Raw genomic sequence first — 16,507 nt, 5'->3', positions numbered from 1 at the left:
TCTCTTTTTGGGTTCTTCCTATGCATTTCTTATATATTATTGGCAATCTCAAAAGCAACACATAACATTTATCAAATACTTGTTACTTTTTTTGGGACAACTATGAAACAAGTACTATTGGAATGATGTTCTATTGAAAACATAAGGGAAAGCTGACCAGACACCAGCCTATGAAGAATATTTCACGTGTACTTTTAACACGAAAAACACTGTTCCCACCTGCTCCAAGAACTTGTCACACTTATGCTCAGTTCAATCTTGCAGTACACATAAAGCAGATTATATCAGAAGGGCCTCTACAAACCTCAGCACAACTTCTTAAATTCACAAGCCACAGTCCTTTTATTCTTGATGAACACAATAACACAAAAATTCTAATGAGCTACCTGTAATCTACATATGAATATACATTGGAAATCAGATGCAGAGCATAAAATTTTCAATTAAAAAAATCAACTATTACTTTTGCAAGGAAAAACAACCACCCAATTAATGAAATGTATCCCAGCAGTTAAGTTTTCCATATGTGATAAGCATTGTATTTTTTGATATTTTGATTTTTTTTTTTCTTTGGAGACTAACATACATCATTCCTTGTTTGCAAGCCACCAAGAAGTCTACATCAATCTGCGAAAGTATAAGAATTACATAGGCCCCATAAACAAAGAATTATGTCCCATGTAAGAATATTGCAACCATTCACAAGGAAAAAAGAGAAACTACCTAAACACAGCATCCCAGTTGAGCTGCTTTCCTTGTTTAGAATCAGAATTCCGGTCCAGCTGATTAACTGTTTCAGAATCACAGAGAAGTCGCTTGAAATTTTCAACTTCTTTCTGAAAACGTATTTCAAGAAAAAGACTTGTTAATGATTCCCTTTACTCCTAATTGAGAGACACACACCAAAAGAAAACTCAGTACCCTGCGCTCTCCAGCTTTCTCATTTTCAAGGCGACGACAACAAATGAGAAGTTCGTGTAATGCAAGACTCATGATTCAGTTTAACAGAAGAGTATTTGTACCTGCAAAGAGAAGAAAAGTATAAAACAGTAATTATTTTATTTAACACACAGCATCAAGCACAACCATAGCATTACTTCACTAGCAAGGTCAATCACATCTGTGTCAGTCTTACCGGTCACAAGACTGAAGCAAAGTCTCACATCAAGAATATGACCTATTCCCACAGCACCAGCTGTGAAGAACAGCAGAGACCCTTTGACTTGACTCTGACTTCCTCCCTTTTTGTGAGTGGTAACAGAGAAGAGCTGGTCAGACAATACAGAGGGAAATTATAATGAGATCAAAATGTCACAGAGCTGACTACATTTAGGCAAATAGCACTAACTTTCAGTAGCTAGCTCTTAGTCTTAACATGATGGTGCTAGGAGAAAGTAGCATGTTGAAAACCCTCTTCCTCTCACATTCTACATTTTCATAGGTATGCATTATAATATTGACAAATCCCTCAGGACTCAGCATGTCAAAAGGATGCTCAAGCATCAATCATAAGAGGAAACTTCTTTCAATCATAAGAGGAAACTTCTTTCAATCATAAGAGGAAACTTCTTTCAATCATAAGAGGAAACTTGCCTTCTGTGCCCACTTAAAATTATGCCTTATCTCCTTCAAGAGAATTTGGAACTGCCTAGGCTTAGCATTTTTTGTTTGCATACAGTTATTCTGATGCAGAGGGCCTCAATGACATTGTATACAAACTTCCATGATTCTCCTTTTATGCCTTTAAAGGAGACCCAAGAGAAACTGTCCGAAAGAGACAAGTTAGAAATAACTCCACGCATATGCTGCCGAGGCTGCAACAAGCAATTGAAAATGGGCATTCATGATGCATAGTACTGCATCTTGAGCATTTATGTGAAAATATCCATTTGGACAAGTCAAACTTTAAGTATCATAGAACAGTTTGGGTTGGAAGGGACCTTAGAGATCATCTAGTTCCAATCCCCCTTCATGGGCAGGGACACCCACTCTATCAAGTTGCTCAAAGCTCCATCAAACCTGGCCTCAAACACTTCCATCTTAAAGAGTGTTACTTATTTCCTTTGGCTTCAAACAAGATCAGAGATTCTGTGACTGACAGGTAGGTATGTAAAGGAAAAATTAAAACACTGACTGTACTGTACGACTGAACTCACTTAAACCAGTTTCTTTCACTAACGAGCTGCTTTTGCTAAAACAGAAAGGAAGATGCAACTTTTTAAACATTAATGGCTTTTAATATGCAGATGGTCTGAAAACTGGTTGAACATTATGGCAACATGGGCTGTGTGTTGTAAGGACAGGGTATCAAAGGGGAAGAACTCAGCCCTCTCGTTTTGTACCTCATGGCATTTCAACCACCAGAGTTAACAGTGAAAAATTCCTACGCCTGAATCCATCTATTAGTTCTCTTGCCAGTGACGCAGTTCTCCAACTACATCATCACCACGTCCATCTGCTTTAAAAATTACACAGGGCACGGCAGGCATACACCACAAAGCTAAATTACGGAGAAGCATTTCCCAAGCATCCGGGGAGCTGCCCGGGAACAGGGGTACGGGGCAGCGGCACCTCAAGGGCCCTCCCGTCCCCCACAGGGGCCTGCAGCCACCCCCCTGCCGCCCGGCCGAGCCCGGGGCCCTCACCCCGGCTGCCCCTCACACCCGCACTCGAGCTCGGGCAAGGGGAGGCCGAACAGCCCCTCGGGGCCCGGGCGGAAGGCGGCCGCATCACCACCAGCGCCGCGCGGAGCGGGTGGGAAGGGGAGGGCAATAGCGGGCCCACCTCCGAATGGCGTGACGGGTGGCGGGCAGCGGGAACCGGCCCGGGGAGAACAGCGGCCCGGGGGAGAACAGCGCCCCGCGGGCACGGAGCGCTCTCCACCCTCCTTCCCCCGCCTCCTCCCGGCACCGCGGAGCGGAGACGGGCGCACGTGCAGCGCCGGCTGCGGGCGGCCCTGGAAGCGGATGCGCGGCCAGGCGGGTTCCGGCGGAAGGGGCCGGGCGCGGCGCTGGCTGGCGGAGTTTCCGCGCCTTCGCCTCGGTGGCGGGGCGGTCGGGCTGCGCCGTCGGGAGCCGCGTTTCGCTGCCTCCCTCCCTCCTCCCTCTTTCCTCCTGGCTGCCTCGGGCCATGCTGCTGCCGTCCGACGTGGCCCGGCTAGTGCTGGGTGAGTGACCCGTGAAGGCGGGGTTGCTGCTCGCCCCTGAGGCGCGGCGGGGACTCCCGGGCGGGGGAGGCGACGGCCGCGGGGCTCTGCCGGAGATCCTCAGCCTCCGGGAGCGTCCTCGGCGCGGCGGGAGAACGAAGCGGCTGCGCCCTTGGCTCTCGACCGCGTCGCGCCCCTTCCCCCGCATGCTGGGGTTGTCACTGCCTCTGCCGCCGAGGCGTAGCCCCCGCCCGGCGGTCTCCGCACTGGCGTCTCGCTGGCCTGGGCTGCAGCGAGAAACAACCTCAGCTCGATCTTGAGGGGCTTAGAGGCCTCTGGAGTCTCCGCGGGCGCGGGGAAGGCCGCCAGGCCGTGCAGGCCGGGCTGTTGTGCTCCCTGGCCCTGCCTTTAGCTCGGATTCTCCACAAGTCCCAGATAATGCGGCCCGTGGTATCCACCAGACGCCCGGTGAACGGGATTAATAAAACCCCTGATTACAGGAGCAATATAAGGGTGATGCAAACGCCAGCGGGGAGGCTGGGTTAAGGTTTAGCTGGTTTTTCTTTCCCTCCTTGTTTCTCTCACCTGTGAGGCTGCGTCAGGTGTGCACAGGGCACTCGTAGCACGCAGTGAATTTTTAAAATGGCTTTATGCTGTGCATTATTTGGATGCTGCCAAAGATTAGAGCAAACAGATGGCACTAAAAATATGACCTGCACTTTTATGACCAACAGAATTGATTTTTAAATACCACCTGAAATGTCTCTTTCTTCTGTCTAGAAAAACAAGACTAGCAAGGGATGCAATGTTTTCATTATGGTGAACTAGTAGAGGTTTTTTAGAAACTCCATGCTTTATAAAAGAAGTTTTAAAAGCGTGCAAGGAAGATGTCTTGCTGTGCTTTTCTGTAAAAAAAAAGGTCAAGTTACAAAGTTTTTGGTAGAAAGCTGCTCTTGCATTCTCACCAGAGACTTGGGACATAGTATGCAATCTTGGCAACACCATGTGTGCCAAGCATGAGCCATCCTATCTAGGGTCTGTTGTGGTGTGGTGCATGCATCACGTCTAAAAAACTTCTGGGCAACCTAAGGCTGTAGAACCGGATATTCCTAGTAACTCTTTCTGCCTTCTAATAGGAGTTACTCTTCCATGAGGCATCTCTGAATTTGGTCGGATAAACAGGCTTCCCAATGCATCTCTTTTTCAGTTTTTGTTGTTGCTGTTTGTTTTGGTTTGGTTTTAATTTTTTTCCCCCTACTTTAGGTAAGTCCTTCTGGGGCTGTGAAGGTTGATGAATATTGGTTTAAGAAACAAAACTAAAACAAGATGAGCTTACCCATAGAAAAACACATAATAGAATTTATCTTTTTTAATTAATGTAGGAGTGAAAGCGTACTGCGAGTTAGAGGTTTGTCTTTACATTTCTTAAGAAAGAACAAAATATTGAATCATTCCTAGTTCAGAAGGTACTGTATGTTTTTTGCCTTTATTTTGGTTAAAGATTTAACTTTATTAAGTTAAAGATTGTGTAATGTCATTGTACAGTGTGCACACAAGCAGTTCAGTCGCACGGAAGATTTTAATTCAGGCATTCTGCAGCTTTGAAGTACCTTATTTTTACCAGGATTTGGTGTATGTGCCTGTATGCAAGCATTCATTTATCCCTTGCAGTACTGCAGTAGATTCAAGAAAGAAAAAACGTAGCTTTTTATTTAAAGGAGCAGTTTGTAGGAACAGCCATCCCAGCACAGCCTGAGGTTCCATGTATCCTTGTAGCCCATCTTCCATCCTGGCCAACAGTAGATAGTATATAGTAGATATGAATAAGACTGGGGTATCTTGTGTTCCCCAAAATATACATTCAGCTTCCAGAAGTTTTAAAATACAGCATGTTCAGTTTTGCCACAAGCAAGAAAGATGTGAGGGTTTTGTGATTCTTTGTTCTAGAATCCTTTGTTCGCATCAGTCTGTTTCCCTGGTTTAATGTTTAGCATATTTGAAGACTAAAGCAAGGCTTAAAAAGTTTGATTAAAGCAGAACATTATTTGCTGAGGAATGGAATTCTGGAAAAGCAAACTTTTTCAGGGTATTTCCTCTTAAGGTAACTACTTAGTCTTGGGGTGTGTACAGGACACAAGTTGCAGCTAGTACATCCCTTCAAAATGGAAATCACAGTAAGTGGGGGGAAGAACCCTCTTTCTGTTAGTAATTTTTTCCACAATGCCAATTTTAAAAATAAATGTTATGTGCACTGTTATAACATCTGCACAGGTTTTACCTGTTTTGAAACAGAAGAATGTATGGAGAGTTATTGTTGCATAGCAATTAAGGAAGTATTGGAGAATTCCATTTAATTATCAAACTGGGTTGTTCAGCCCATGTGAGAGTAAGTTTGTCAGCCTGTTGAGCCTCAAACTTTAATTTTCTTGTCTATCCAGTACAGTCTGTACTAAAGATCAATTAAGCTATTCACATTGCCTCACTTCCACTCTTCAGTAGTTTGTAAATACAGAATTATATCAATAATATTTTGTGCTCTTCCTGATTTTAATTATTAAAGAAATATTCTTTCAAAATGACTAATTTTTTCCTGGCTAACATACAAATCTTTACCTGATTATTTCAACAGTGTACTCAGCTAGTTGTGTTAATGCTTCGATACCTGATGAGCAGAAGTAATGAATGAAGTAGCAAAATTTTCTGTTTTGTTTCAGGGTATTTACAACAGGAAAAACTTCTAGCTACCTGCCGTGAATTTATTTTGGAAAGCTCAGATTTGAAAGAATATGCAGAGCACTGTACAGAGGATGGGTTTATTCCAGCCTGCTTGCTGGTGAGTTTGCTTTTGCAAAGCAGAAAGTTAAATTGGCTTCCATCCACAGAAAAGGAAATAGAGATTTCTGATTGCATCAAGTATTTCTCAAATGTTTAGTTAGACTGTCCGCTCAGGTTTTTTTATTTTGTTTCACTGTTTTTTTTCTGTCATGTGATATTAACAGTTACTTGGCTTCAAGCATTTAATTGTACTAAGAAACATTTAAACAAAATATGCACATTGGTTTCTCTATGTTATATTTATTCTACTTCATAGCTTTGAGGTTGATTTGTGGAAGAGTGTTGCAAGGGTTTTATTGATTTCAAGGCTGCTCTTGTAATTTATTGGAGATTGCTTTCCTATCCTAGACAAGGTAAACAGTAATGTTAAATACATATTAAAAATTCAGGTAAGGTAACCTCAGCTTTATCTAAGGTTTCCAAATTTTGTCAAAAAGTGTTTCAGTTCAGCTTTCTTTTTGATCAGTATCAGATGCTTTGTCCCAGGGAAAATGTGGATCTTTGGGTGTGCATAAATGTAGTGTGTAGCTACATGTGTGTATATGTGCATTGGGTAATGAGAGACACTGCATTTCTGACATATACAAAATGGGATTTGTAATTTAGAAAGCAAATTACAAGGTTTATACGTTGCTGTGTATCAGTCTTTAGTGTTTCTTTGTGAATCTTCTTCCTGTTTTCCATTTCATTATTCTAATATATCAATTAATTACATGATCTGGGGTTTTGTCCAGTGTTCAGAATTAGTGGTAATCTGTTGAGATCTGAGTGAGGTCTTGACTCACCTATTCAAAACACACCACTGAACTTTGACAGAATGTTGATAACCAACCGAGCTATGGCCAGCAAAAAATTAGGAAAAACAAATATGAATAGATTATCCAGATTCTTAAAACCTTTAATTTTCTTCCTCTCCTCCACAAAAATACTATGCCTGGTTTTCATAGAGAAATGATTATGTGGTAGAGTTTAAGAAAAAAATCTCTAAATTCTTAAAATAAAGGGCTGTATTTGTCATACCCTGTAGAGTCTCCCCTACAAAACAAGACAAGAAGGTAAAACAATTTATATTGGTAACCTTAAAATCTTAATTCATTTTGTTTTAAGCTTAATAACAGCACGAGTAAATATGATATGCAAGTGAATTCTGTGTGTCTATTAAGAATTCTACTGTAGACAGAATTTCACTTCATGTTGGCATCTTATCATGTGCTGTGTTCCAGGATGATGCTTGTTACTTGGTTACAGCTGTTCATCATCTTATTTTTGTGTTTTTATTCTGTAATAACAAAGGTGAGTGTAACTCCTGCATCTGTAACTGGTATATCAGTGTTGTGCAAGGAGACGAAGCCCTTCAGATTTTGTCTTCATAATTGCATTTTGTTCCACAGATTACTCTCTACCTACTTTGAGATACCTTGGCACCAGCAGTATAAAATACAGTTCCTTGTATTGAGGGTCAGCATGGTGTAAACTTCCAAACAACTACTTAAATATAATGTGATACAGCAGATGAGGTGTAAGTTATTAGTGAAATTTCTAAGATCAGTATTCTTTTTTTCCAGTCCCTGTGTGGAAAAAACTTGACAACTATTCTTAATGAATATGTAGCCATGAAAACAAAAGGTAAGCTTACAGAATGAGATTTTGTTTTTATTATTTGTGTGTTGCAGACTCCTTGAGGAAGATGTAATATCTCCACCTATATATGGACTTAATAACTCTCCCCCATCTATGCTAGAAGCTGAAGGTTTCTGTGCTGTGCAAACAGTGGGCAATTAGATCAGCATCTTGTGAGCAAAATGAACTGATTATCTTAGTTTGGATTTGCCAGCATAGGTTTTACCTTCAAATTTGAGCAGAACTTCTAATGTAGGAAAGCATAAATATATAATGAAGTGTGGAAAAGGTTTTGCTTTTAAAATTACACTGGTTTTTGGTTATACAATAAATAGAAAGGGGAGGTGCTTATCTCTGGTTGCCAGTGATAAGAAAATGGAACAAACCTGTGTCAGAGGAAATTCAATCTGGACATGAGGAAAAGGCTCTTCACTGAGAGGGTGGTCAGTGGCTGGAGCAGGGTCCCCAGGGAAGTGGTGGTGGTGGTGTGGTCTGTCACAGTTCAAGGAGCATCTGGATGATGGTTTACTTTAGTTTTAGGTAGTCCTACAAGGAGCAGGGAGTTGGGCTCGGTTACCTTTGTGAATCCATTCCAACTTGAAATATTATGTGATTCTATTAAATAACCAGGAAGACTCCTATTGTGTGAAATGTTTCTTGACTGGTTTATAAAACTAATTAAGATAATTTCAGAATAACTTAAATGTTTTGTATGAATATTAGAGACAGAATTAGAGCATTTCCTGTTTTGAAAAGCAGTTATTTACCTTCTAATATTGCCAAATCTTAGGATTTTTTTTATACATGTATGATCAGATTGTAGTGGTGCTTAAAATTCTAAAACTTGCACATTAAGACATCGCATGTTCAGAAATTTTTTGAATGTTTTTTCTTTTCACACTAGTTTTAGTAGAAGTGGTAACTTGACACAAACATGATTTCTTCAAAATACTTTGTACTTAACACCTTGAAAGACTTTATAAGTGGATCTGCTTACATCTTTCCTTTTATACTTTAGTGTTTTGTGCTTCAAAAAATACCAAGTGTTTTTACCTGTTTGGGTGTCATATTTAAGTAAATCATTACTTTCAAAGGCCTCTCTGCCAGCTTACAGTTTTCAAAAACACATCAATGACTTGGTAACATGAATACCATTTCTAAAAGTGAGTTATATTAGGTTAGCATGTGTTTTTCCAGGAGTCAACATCACATCCAGTTTTCATTGAGAATTATCATCATGAGATGTTTTTGCCTTGGTTTCATTGAGGCTTCTAAAACTGAGAACTGGATGACTGGAAGATGACTGGAAACCTAAATCTAGGTGTCTGTTTGCAACTTTTTATCAACATGTGTCTGGTTTTGGAGTCTAAACTGTTTAATTTTTTATGGTTTCTTTTAGAAACAACAAATGAAGTTCCTGCAATGATGTCATCTCTGTGGAAAAAATTAGACTATACGCTTTCTCAGATCAGGTAATATAATTCTGAAATCAAGAAAGTAAAATTTTGCTCTGAGTTCCTGTGTTGATCAACTCCCCTTATGAGAATATGAGAATGGTTTTGCTCTCTGTTGCCTCTGATGGCAACATGATAGTGAAAAAGATAGGCATGTGAGTGTTGATAGTTAAGTAGACGTTTAAAGATTTTAAAGTAGGACTAGCAGATAAGGAGAGCATTGGTGTAAGTATGTGGCCTCCCTATAATAAAACAACCTACTGTGACTCATTTAAAATCTGATATGATTGTGCTTACTTGATCAAAAATATAATAGTAAGCTTCATTAGAAGAATCTGTGACCATTATTTAAAAGAGGAAAAAAAACTATCAGTAAGTTGAAGCTAGTGGTTGGGAGCAGACTGATGTTAACCACCTGATAGATTCTGTCACTCTGTATACCTGAGGGTTTCAGTTGTGCTCCCTTTATTTACATCAACTGCTTTTGTTTGTTTGTTTGTTTTAGGAGCATGCAGAATTCCACAGGATTTTCTGCCAATCAAAGGAGTAAGTAACTGAGCCAGTTCCATGGGATCAAGAGGTTTTGTGTTCAAATTACATGTTTTGGCAAAAAATGGGACTGTTGCAGCAGTTAGTAATGCATCCTTTTACTTAAAATGTTGAATCTCTTCTGCAGTTTTGGTGGGTTTTTTTCAGCATGTCTTCTGTCTTCATTTTAGTCTGTGGATTACTGTAATGATAAAGAAAGGAAAATAAAAGCTGAAGTTTTGTTCAAGGACTTAAATTCTTTGTATACCATTTTCTTCTCCTCTGAAAAAGGTTAAAAGGTTTTAAAAGCTGCTGCTTCAGTCCTGAAGCTGTTGACTTAATTTGTTGTTCATGGAGGAACTTAAAACATAACCAGTGTAATTACAATTCAGTTTCAGTTCTGTAGAAGGGGAATATAAAAATGCACTATAGTCTTGAAACAATTTTTTTAATGCATAGGAATGTATATCTAAGGAAAATATGAAAAGATGCTTGTTCTATCTAGGACTGTTTCCTTAATTACAAAAGTTGCCAAACAAACTCTAAAAGAAAGTTATTTTACTTAAAAATATTTTATTCTCAGTAATCTGTGTGAGAAAAGAGAATGTGGAATTCAGGTAGTGATTGTTCTTGGACCTGAGTTCACCAGATCAAGTGCTGTACTGTTGTTTAAATTTGTCAGATTTAGTTTGATAAATAAATGCAAACTGAGATTGGTTGAGCTATACCAGTTGAAGTCAATTCCACAAGTCCTACATTATATAATGAGACACCATCTTGTTATGATTTATTCCTGTAAATATTTAAGCAGTGATACAAGGATGGCTACAGTGTCTTATGTAAGTTTGCTATACTTCTTGAATTATTCTGTCTTGAATGTGTAACACAGAAGGCCAAGGTGGGGTTTATTTATATTTAGAGTTTCGTTAATGGGTTGCTGAAGCTCAAAAAAGTTCTAGTAGAGAAGTTCCATCCTGAATTAGGTCTTGGAAAATCAGCAACCTTTTTACTTTCCTTTATCATGTAGTGTCATTTTTTCATTATTATCTCCAGCACGTACAAGAAGTGGAATTGTAGAAATGAAAAGACAAAGAATGCTTCAGCAATCAGCTCCTGCAAACTCAGGATTGTTGTCAGTTGCCCATCAATCTGGGCCACAGAATTCTGCTTCTGTTGTACCTCCTCAGGTTATTCACAGGCCAACAATAAATCAAAGTGTGTCACAGGCAAGACTGAATACACTGTTGGTGCACCACTCACAAGCCCAAGAAAACAAGATGAACAGTAAGTTGCACACTTCTTTAAACCTTTTTTGTCTGTGGAAAATAAATGGATATAGGTGGACATTTTCTAAAATCAGAGCTAATTGTCTTCTACCTAAAAAGTTTCAGAAAATTCACACTTTGCTCTCCAAGCTGGTTTAGTTGATTTGAATAAAAGGGGTGCCCAAAAGAGAAGTGGCTCTTGCATGCTTGCTTGCTAATGTGAGTCTGTAGATTGGAACTGCATTACATGTCCTTATTCTGTCCTGTGTTCTCACTTTCACCCAAACCACTTTTTAGCAGACACAGATGATCACATCAAGTGTGTGTTTTTCTTAGACTATATTTAAAATGAGTGGTTCCCATTTTCATGATAATACCAAATTATTTTATATAAATTCCCAGGAATTGATTGAAACATAATAAGTAACATAGACTTCTGTAGTGCTTTAACAACGACATTGGAAAAAGTAACTGTATTATGATCTTTTATTTTTGTTCTATAAAGCAGGAGATTTCATACACATTCAAGTTCCATCATCACAAGAGCGAAAGCTTCATTCAAATTTACTTTCCCCAGGAAGACGGAAAAGGTAAAAAAGGGGAAGGTGGGATGGGGATTGGTTGTTTCTTTTATTTTTTATGGTAGTTTAGAGATTAAGCAGTATTCTAACCTCTAGTGAAAATTTTCTTAAGTGGTGGAGTGTTTCATATTTAAGATGCACTGTGAGTGGCCAGCATGTGAAGGAAAAGAAAGTCAAAGAACTTAACATGAGACTGACAGGAAGCTACTTGAGCTTCTTTATTGCATGTGCCTTGTCTCCACGTTATTCCAGTGTTAGACTTAGGCAAACAGTCTTGGAACCTGAGATTTAGTATACCTTCCAAAATATCATTATCAATTATGAAAATTCTCAGTACTGATATAAATGTCCATTTTGCCCTTAACTTAGGAAAACTATTGGCTTCCATAAATTTTGTCTGCAAATAATTTTATATTTGCACTAAAAGCAGTGTGAAAAAATGTTTTTATACGAATTCTGCTCTTATTCATTGTTCACAAATGTCATTTTGTTTGCAATGAGTTGAGTGGTCTCTTTGCACTTCAGTTTTGTCTTTATCCCTCACTAAATCCCAGCAGATAGTTTTGCTTATTGTTTAATACCTCTGCCAAATCCTCTCTATTCCTGTGTGATTTTTTTTTGTGTGAGTATACAAGTGATTTTAATGCTACTGCTGATTGATGGTTTCAGAATAGCCTACACTGTAGCTTGATGATAGCTGCTCCATGAGAGATCTTTATTTTCAGTGTTGATGCCACTTGAGTGGCAGTTAATTAGAGCCTGTAGCACAAGTTAAAGTGACGTGTACTAGAGGGTGGAAAAATACTGAATACTGGGCATGGAATTCAATTTGTTATTGTGCTGTTTATACACAGTCTGAGGTGTAACTTCTGTGAAGTCAGACATGATATATGCATGACATAATGAAACAGGTATTGGCTTTTACTGCCTTTCCAGCATGTAATTAATTTCTGTTGATTAAAATCTTTCATTTGCTAAGAGGGAAGAAAAACACTTGATTTATTGACTGTTAGGACTGTTGTATGCTGTGTTGTCACAAAATGTATCATAAATTTTGTGGAATATTTCAGTGAATCTCAGAAGAGGAAAAACATTGTAGCTTCTGGACCTCTTTCAGCAACTAGAAATTCTCAAGACCCTGATGAAGCAATAACAGAAAAAGAAAGTGAACCACTTGAAGAATTCATAGATGGTAACTTCCCAGTGAGTATATGCTTATGGAAGGTATTTACATTTCAGAAACAAAATCAGAATAAGGAAAACTAGGCTTTTGTGTGTTGTTTGTCTTGAATGTTTTAGAAACTAAGTTTAGAAGATAAATTTATTGTTTTGTATTTGAACTAGCTCTTCTGCATACTGAACTAGTGAGGATAGCATGGCTATGTAGTCTGTTTTTTTGCCTTGAGGGCTTTGCTAAAATACCTATAATTCGTCAGAATACAGGAATGTTTTTGGAGGACGGAAAACAAAATGATGAAATATTTGACCAAGCTTCCAACTTCATGGATCTTTTTCTGTCTGGCAGTTTGGGTTGAAGCAGATGCATTTGGTTTTGTCAGCTGCAGGTTTTTCATTTCTTTCTGGAAATACTTCTGCAAGACACTTCAAAAAAAAAAAAAAAAAAAAAAAAGATATTAATCAAGGATCTGCACTTTTATGACTTAATTAAAATTAAATAAGTAAATTATAGTTTACCCTAGAATGTCAGTGCTTGTTCTTCTAACAATTCTCATTATCAAAGACTAAAACCAACTGAAATGTATTACAGTCTAAGCATGACAAAATACTCTATAAAAGAATGACAAAATACTCTATAAAAGAAGTTCTAAGTTTTAAAGATAATACAGAAGCAATTTGAATAGGAACCAAACTTTCCTTTAAATTCTGCATAATGCTGAATGTCCAATTTTTAGCTAGGAAGAAAAGTAATGCTAGGTCTTTTTATTTATGCTTCAACATGATAAAACTTCCTTGGTTTTAGTGAGGAAAACCTTCAAATCCTATTTCTCCACCATTTAAAAATAACATATAGATTAGATTTAAGATCTAAGAATAGATTAAACTTTCCACTGCTTTTATCACTAGCAATTAATGTATATTTTCGTAACTACTATTTGCATTCAGTTTTGAGTCTCTCTTTTTGGGTTCTTCCTATGCATTTCTTATATATTATTGGCAATCTCAAAAGCAACACATAACATTTATCAAATACTTGTTACTTTTTTTGGGACAACTATGAAACAAGTACTATTGGAATGATGTTCTATTGAAAACATAAGGGAAAGCTGACCAGACACCAGCCTATGAAGAATATTTCACGTGTACTTTTAACACGAAAAACACTGTTCCCACCTGCTCCAAGAACTTGTCACACTTATGCTCAGTTCAATCTTGCAGTACACATAAAGCAGATTATATCAGAAGGGCCTCTACAAACCTCAGCACAACTTCTTAAATTCACAAGCCACAGTCCTTTTATTCTTGATGAACACAATAACACAAAAATTCTAATGAGCTACCTGTAATCTACATATGAATATACATTGGAAATCAGATGCAGAGCATAAAATTTTCAATTAAAAAAATCAACTATTACTTTTGCAAGGAAAAACAACCACCCAATTAATGAAATGTATCCCAGCAGTTAAGTTTTCCATATGTGATAAGCATTGTATTTTTTGATATTTTGATTTTTTTTTTTCTTTGGAGACTAACATACATCATTCCTTGTTTGCAAGCCACCAAGAAGTCTACATCAATCTGCGAAAGTATAAGAATTACATAGGCCCCATAAACAAAGAATTATGTCCCATGTAAGAATATTGCAACCATTCACAAGGAAAAAAGAGAAACTACCTAAACACAGCATCCCAGTTGAGCTGCTTTCCTTGTTTAGAATCAGAATTCCGGTCCAGCTGATTAACTGTTTCAGAATCACAGAGAAGTCGCTTGAAATTTTCAACTTCTTTCTGAAAACGTATTTCAAGAAAAAGACTTGTTAATGATTCCCTTTACTCCTAATTGAGAGACACACACCAAAAGAAAACTCAGTACCCTGCGCTCTCCAGCTTTCTCATTTTCAAGGCGACGACAACAAATGAGAAGTTCGTGTAATGCAAGACTCATGATTCAGTTTAACAGAAGAGTATTTGTACCTGCAAAGAGAAGAAAAGTATAAAACAGTAATTATTTTATTTAACACACAGCATCAAGCACAACCATAGCATTACTTCACTAGCAAGGTCAATCACATCTGTGTCAGTCTTACCGGTCACAAGACTGAAGCAAAGTCTCACATCAAGAATATGACCTATTCCCACAGCACCAGCTGTGAAGAACAGCAGAGACCCTTTGACTTGACTCTGACTTCCTCCCTTTTTGTGAGTGGTAACAGAGAAGAGCTGGTCAGACAATACAGAGGGAAATTATAATGAGATCAAAATGTCACAGAGCTGACTACATTTAGGCAAATAGCACTAACTTTCAGTAGCTAGCTCTTAGTCTTAACATGATGGTGCTAGGAGAAAGTAGCATGTTGAAAACCCTCTTCCTCTCACATTCTACATTTTCATAGGTATGCATTATAATATTGACAAATCCCTCAGGACTCAGCATGTCAAAAGGATGCTCAAGCATCAATCATAAGAGGAAACTTCTTTCAATCATAAGAGGAAACTTCTTTCAATCATAAGAGGAAACTTCTTTCAATCATAAGAGGAAACTTGCCTTCTGTGCCCACTTAAAATTATGCCTTATCTCCTTCAAGAGAATTTGGAACTGCCTAGGCTTAGCATTTTTTGTTTGCATACAGTTATTCTGATGCAGAGGGCCTCAATGACATTGTATACAAACTTCCATGATTCTCCTTTTATGCCTTTAAAGGAGACCCAAGAGAAACTGTCCGAAAGAGACAAGTTAGAAATAACTCCACGCATATGCTGCCGAGGCTGCAACAAGCAATTGAAAATGGGCATTCATGATGCATAGTACTGCATCTTGAGCATTTATGTGAAAATATCCATTTGGACAAGTCAAACTTTAAGTATCATAGAACAGTTTGGGTTGGAAGGGACCTTAGAGATCATCTAGTTCCAATCCCCCTTCATGGGCAGGGACACCCACTCTATCAAGTTGCTCAAAGCTCCATCAAACCTGGCCTCAAACACTTCCATCTTAAAGAGTGTTACTTATTTCCTTTGGCTTCAAACAAGATCAGAGATTCTGTGACTGACAGGTAGGTATGTAAAGGAAAAATTAAAACACTGACTGTACTGTACGACTGAACTCACTTAAACCAGTTTCTTTCACTAACGAGCTGCTTTTGCTAAAACAGAAAGGAAGATGCAACTTTTTAAACATTAATGGCTTTTAATATGCAGATGGTCTGAAAACTGGTTGAACATTATGGCAACATGGGCTGTGTGTTGTAAGGACAGGGTATCAAAGGGGAAGAACTCAGCCCTCTCGTTTTGTACCTCATGGCATTTCAACCACCAGAGTTAACAGTGAAAAATTCCTACGCCTGAATCCATCTATTAGTTCTCTTGCCAGTGACGCAGTTCTCCAACTACATCATCACCACGTCCATCTGCTTTAAAAATTACACAGGGCACGGCAGGCATACACCACAAAGCTAAATTACGGAGAAGCATTTCCCAAGCATCCGGGGAGCTGCCCGGGAACAGGGGTACGGGGCAGCGGCACCTCAAGGGCCCTCCCGTCCCCCACAGGGGCCTGCAGCCACCCCCCTGCCGCCCGGCCGAGCCCGGGGCCCTCACCCCGGCTGCCCCTCACACCCGCACTCGAGCTCGGGCAAGGGGAGGCCGAACAGCCCCTCGGGGCCCGGGCGGAAGGCGGCCGCATCACCACCAGCGCCGCGCGGAGCGGGTGGGAAGGGGAGGGCAATAGCGGGCCCACCTCCGAATGGCGTGACGGGTGGCGGGCAGCGGGAACCGGCCCGGGGAGAACAGCGGCCCGGGGGAGAACAGCGCCCCGCGGGCACGGAGCGCTCTCCACCCTCCTTCCCCCGCCTCCTCCCGGCACCGCGGAGCGGAGACGGGCGCACGTGCAGCGCCGGCT

The 16,507-nt window shown here is 39.5% G+C and overlaps 3 protein-coding genes across 7 annotated transcripts in view; 1 reads left to right on the top strand and 2 right to left on the bottom strand.

Moving 5' to 3' along the window:
- LOC139792096 (serine-protein kinase ATM-like) overlaps positions 1-2,963 on the bottom strand; it is a 71,134-nt gene extending 68,171 nt beyond the window's left edge. For 3 of the 5 annotated variants that reach the window (XR_011724145.1, XM_071734921.1, XM_071734930.1), the window contains exons 1-3: positions 2,785-2,958; positions 922-1,022; positions 724-836 (exon numbers count right to left, since the gene is read on the bottom strand). Coding sequence is in view for 2 of the 5 variants with exons in the window: in XM_071734921.1 (XP_071591022.1) it covers positions 724-836; positions 922-993 (185 nt within the window). In the remaining 3 variants the exon portion in view is untranslated. Of the gene's footprint in view, positions 1-723; positions 838-921; positions 1,023-2,784 lie in introns of those variants that run through there. The other 2 variants (XR_011724146.1, XM_071734937.1) reach the window with 2 other exon arrangements.
- On the top strand, positions 1,173-12,772 carry LOC139791778 (protein NPAT-like). The gene is made up of 11 exons (XM_071734375.1): positions 1,173-1,247; positions 1,750-1,853; positions 2,814-3,166; positions 5,860-5,978; positions 7,546-7,606; positions 9,000-9,072; positions 9,560-9,600; positions 10,636-10,866; positions 11,353-11,437; positions 12,499-12,631; positions 12,728-12,772. The coding sequence occupies exons 1-11, from the start codon at positions 1,173-1,175 to the stop codon at positions 12,770-12,772; spliced, it is 1,320 nt and encodes a 439-aa protein (XP_071590476.1).
- Positions 12,773-12,807: 35 nt separating this feature from the next.
- Positions 12,808-16,469, bottom strand: LOC139791777 (serine-protein kinase ATM-like). Its single transcript, XM_071734374.1, has 4 exons — positions 16,346-16,469; positions 14,483-14,583; positions 14,285-14,397; positions 12,808-13,030 (listed from the first exon to the last, which is right to left on the bottom strand). Exons 2-4 carry the CDS (start codon positions 14,552-14,554, stop codon positions 12,808-12,810), a joined length of 408 nt encoding a protein of 135 aa, XP_071590475.1. The 5' UTR covers positions 14,555-14,583; positions 16,346-16,469.
- Positions 16,470-16,507: the final 38 nt, after the last annotated feature.

This window comes from Heliangelus exortis, chromosome 1 (genome assembly GCF_036169615.1).
Source record: "Heliangelus exortis chromosome 1, bHelExo1.hap1, whole genome shotgun sequence".
NCBI classification, from domain to species: Eukaryota; Metazoa; Chordata; class Aves; order Apodiformes; family Trochilidae; genus Heliangelus; species Heliangelus exortis.
This window is presented reverse-complemented; position numbering and strand designations above follow the sequence as displayed.

Bases quoted from the DNA above. Each gene is read 5' to 3' on its own strand.
- LOC139791778 (XM_071734375.1), top strand. From the start codon at position 1,173: ATGACCTATTCCCACAGCACCAGCTGTGAAGAACAGCAGAGACCCTTT. The intron at 3,167-5,859 runs GTGAGTGACCCG...GTTTTGTTTCAG, and splicing joins CGTGGCCCGGCTAGTGCTGG to GGTATTTACAACAGGAAAAA. The intron at 7,607-8,999 runs GTAAGCTTACAG...GGTTTCTTTTAG, and splicing joins TGTAGCCATGAAAACAAAAG to AAACAACAAATGAAGTTCCT.
- LOC139791777 (XM_071734374.1), bottom strand. From the start codon at position 14,554: ATGAGTCTTGCATTACACGAACTTCTCATTTGTTGTCGTCGCCTTGAA. The intron at 14,398-14,482 runs GTACTGAGTTTT...ATACGTTTTCAG, and splicing joins AGAAAGCTGGAGAGCGCAGG to AAAGAAGTTGAAAATTTCAA. The intron at 13,031-14,284 runs GTAGTTTCTCTT...TTTTTTTTGAAG, and splicing joins AACTGGGATGCTGTGTTTAG to TGTCTTGCAGAAGTATTTCC.